The sequence below is a fragment of the Microtus ochrogaster genome, chromosome 1 (genome assembly GCF_000317375.1).
Source record: "Microtus ochrogaster isolate Prairie Vole_2 chromosome 1, MicOch1.0, whole genome shotgun sequence".
NCBI lineage: Eukaryota > Metazoa > Chordata > Mammalia > Rodentia > Cricetidae > Microtus > Microtus ochrogaster.
Genome location: NC_022009.1, coordinates 45,754,264 through 45,758,192, shown reverse-complemented (window position 1 = coordinate 45,758,192; position 3,929 = coordinate 45,754,264). Strand labels below are relative to the sequence as shown.

General features: G+C 63.3%; 1 protein-coding gene across 1 annotated transcript; it reads right to left on the bottom strand.

Moving 5' to 3' along the window:
* Window positions 1–1,106: 1,106 nt before the first annotated feature.
* Dio3 (iodothyronine deiodinase 3) lies at window positions 1,107–2,449 on the bottom strand. Its single transcript, XM_005372488.2, has one exon. It carries the CDS (start codon window positions 2,447–2,449, stop codon window positions 1,535–1,537), a length of 915 nt encoding a protein of 304 aa, XP_005372545.2. The 3' UTR covers window positions 1,107–1,534.
* Window positions 2,450–3,929: the final 1,480 nt, after the last annotated feature.

The window sequence follows — 3,929 nt, the reverse complement described above, 5'->3', positions numbered from 1 at the left end:
CGCGGGCATCCCCCAAACATCCCCCATCCCTATGGGAGCTGTGCCTGAGTAATTGAGCCGCTGTGCCCCGGTGCGTCTTTCTAGTAGCACCCCCCAGCAACCTGGAGGGGTAGTCGGAGACAATTCCAGAGGTGCGACCCAAAGACCTGGGCCAGGGGAGCAAGGGCAATCCAGGGGTTGGAAACTTAGTCTTTGGCGGTCCAGAGTCCCTTTTGCCTTGCATAGCACGCTTCTCCCAGCATTGTCCTAAGCTGGAAGTTAGACGGCTCTGCAGCTTTCCTAGTATCTGTCTCTGAGTGTGTGTATGTTTGCGCGCCGGCGGAAACGCGCAGAGGCAAAAGAGGACCCTCTTGCTTCACGGCTCTCCTCGTGGGACTCTGCATCCCAGGTCTTCTTCTGGCCCCAAGTTCTCTGTCCAGATGTGGCACATGTACCTACGTCTGCAGTCCCAGGGCAAATCCCTTCCCATAGCACCCCACTCCCCCCCCCCCCGCAATGCCTGAGCTCTTTCGCGTTGCTCTTTCCCCCAGAGTCACAATGGGGACACAAGGGAAAACTTGGTGCTTTATTCTTCTTGCTTTTCAGAGACACGAGAAAATAAAACGGACCAAGGCAATCAGAAAAACTTCCTTCAAGTTTTTATTATTGTAGTTTAAAAGTTTATACACAAGGAATGTTTCCAACACAACACTCATTGACAGTTCTTCACCCCCCGCCCCCAATCGCGGCTCTCTGCCTAGGGCTCCCAGGCTCTCCCCATCCCCCTTTATTCGAACTAACTAACCCCCTACCCCTTCTCCAAGGAGTTCTAGCCTTCCTCTGGGGCTGATACCTCAAGCCACTTCCTTTGGTCCCTCTTCCACCCCATTTTTGGCGGTTCCGTTGGAACCCAGAGCATTCTCCCCCTCTTACTTTAGGCGCTGTTTTAGAGCCCCCCCTGCAATTCAGAGCCGTCCCGTGGACAAGTCCAGTTAGAGACGGTTCGTCATCAGCAGCTGGACTCCAGTGCACCCAAAGCTAGGCGGGGAAAATACTCTGCCCACCCTTTCCCTACCCTGAGTCCCTCCCCCAACTCAGGGACAACAAATAAACACAAAAGCAGTAGGACTCCCTGCGCGCGCGACAGGTGGGTGCCAGGCAACTAGCAAGAGCCTGTGGCGCTGCTGGAACCCAGCTGCGCTCAGGGCGCGCGGGCGTGGCTAATAAGTCAGAGCTGTGAGATGCTGGGCAGTCACTGTCCTGCCTTGCTGAAAGAGCGCTGGGAGCAGGTGTGAGAAAGTCCAGCAGGTATACTCCATCAGGGACAAAGTTGCCAGCCACAGCAATGCTCCCTAGAGCAAGCCAAGCAGGTACGAATGGGAGTCACTATAGCAGAGTCTTTAGGTGGCTGAGAGCCAGACTCAGCCAGCCAGAGTTCTGTGGCTGTGCGTATCTGCGGCATGGGCACCCAGATACTCTTGACTTCATTTGTAGCACTGGCATGTGGACTTTGAAAGCCTAGCCCTCCAACGTCAGTCACTTGTCCCTGGGCTATTTAGAATCGACGTGGCCTAGTACCATGCAACTGCTCATCATAGTGCTCCAGCCAAGTGCGAAGCTCAGACACCTGGTACCCGTCGGGGCCACGGCCTCCCTGGTACATGATGGTGCCACTCTGGATGACGTAGAGGCGCTCAAAATAGGCACCATATGCGGAACTGCTGGAGTTGGCCATGGTGTCCAGGACCAGAGCACAGCCAGGTGCACCTTGCTGCAGTACCCTTGCCGCACTGACACGGTCCTCCAGGCTGCGGTGCTGTGGGATGGTGTAGGGCGAATCTGTGGTGACCCAGCCGTCGGATGGGTGGGCTTCCTCGATGTAGATGATGAGAAAATCAACGTCACGTTGGTACTTGGTGACCAGGCGCTGAAAGGCGCTCATTCGCGCCATGAACGGTGGTCAGGTACAGCTGCCAAAATTGAGAACCAGTGGGCGGCTCCCTTGAGCATAGTCAAGGATGCGCTGGCTCTGGAAGCTATCAGGCCGGATGACCTCTGAGTTAGGTGCAGGGCCACCCTCGTGGGCCTGCTTGAAGAAATCCAACTTCTGGCCATGCCACACGGCCTTGAGAGAGGCCAGGGTGCACAGACGGTTGTCGTCTGATACGCAGATGGGTGGGTCGTCGGGGGGCACCTCCTCGCCTTCACTGTTGAGTTCTACTTCGGGCTCGGGGTGGTCAGGATGACGACGACGCAGGAAATGCTTGCGGATGCACAAGAAATCTAAAAGCCAGAGCATGAAGGCTGTGCCTAGGAAGCGCGGGAACAGCACGAGGCACGAGGCGGTCTGGGAGCAGAGCCTCAGAGAGTGAAGCAGCAGGGAGCGGAGCATGGTGGCCGCGGGCCCCGAAGCCCCCGGGGGTCCTTCACCTTCTCCCACCACCAACCGCGAGGCGGCCTGGCGAGGCATCTGGTCTTCGATGGCGCAGGGAGCTCAATTTATAGCCAAAGCTTGAATTGGCGGGAGACTCCACCTCCGGCCGGGGCCCGCCCCCTTGCAACTTGAGCCCGGAGGGATCACCCAGAGGCGCGGCCAATGCCCCAGAAATTCTGGGTCGAGGGCCGGCGCAGGCTGGCTGAGGGTGGAGCGGTGCGTCCCAAGGCTGGCAGGGGCGGGCCTGAGCCCGCAGCCAGCTCTCAGGGGTGGGGGACCCCGGAGCCGCTGCGGCTGGAGGGGTCAGGAGCCCGATTCCAGGGCCGGAGCAGTCGAGGGTGGTAGTGGTCTAGCCGGCGCAAGCGCTTCGGACAGCCCAGGTTCCAGCGGGCGGGCCCTAGTCCGCGCCCCTCTCTCCGCGCACCTGAGCTGAGTTCCCTGGCGGCCGCAGCGCCGCGCCGGAGCTCCGGTTCGCTTCCCGCGCGCCGCCGCCGCCAACGCCGCCCACGCTGCTGCCGCTCGTGCGGGGTCGCTGCCCAGGTACCGCAGGAGTCCAGGTCGGCGGCCGCCTCTCGGCCGCCCCCCGGTTGCAGCCCCGCCGGGGACACGGGCCCGCGAGGAGGCAACTTTGGGTTCCCGCCGCCTTCCCCGCTCGCCCGCGGGCGCCGCTCGACTGCCGCAGCCCGTCCGCCCGCCTCCCGCGCGCGCTCACACTCGCGCCTCGCACACGGCCGCCCCCCGCACCGCCCCGCCACGCACACCGCGTTCTGCGCCCCCCGCTGCTGCCCGAGCTTGCTGCGCGCCGCCCCAATCCGCGCCGCGACCGCCCCGTCCCATCTCGTTCCCGCCGGGCGCCACGGTTCCCGGGTCAGCGTCCCCTCTGCTCCAGCCCGGTGGTGCAGAGGGCAGGACCCGAGAGTGGGCTGGTGCCTGGCTTGGGAGACCCGGAGAGTCGAGGCAAGAGACGCCGAGCCTCGCCCCCGGCCGGCTCCCAGACGCCCTGGGCGCAGGGCGCTGCGGGCGCTGGGCGCGGGGCATCGGGCGCGGGGCGGCGCCGGCCCCGGGCGGCTCTCCCACTAGGGGTAGCTGTTGCCTGAACGCGGGAGCGCTCCCCTCTCGCCGCTTGCCTCGCCCGGCACAGCCCCGGCCGCCGGGCGCACCCGTCCCGTTCGTCCCCGGACGTTGCTCTCTGCCCCGGGAACGTCGAGACTGGAGCGCCCGAACTGAGCCACCTTCGCGAACCCGGAGCGCGGCGGCCCGACTCACCGCGGAGGCGCCCGGACGCGTAAAGTGCGTACTTCCAACCGGGAACGTTTGCTGAGGCTTTTTAGAGGTGCGGGGTAACTCCCCAACAACGTGGGGTTCTGGTCGGCCCCGCCACGGCGGTGGAGACCTTCTAATCTGTCTCTGTGCGCGGCGCACCGCTGGAGACTTGGGTTCAGGGGCCGCGCGGGGCGGGGAGGCACCTTGACCTGGGGTCCCCGAGACCCTGAACAAGTCCCGCTTCCTTACAACT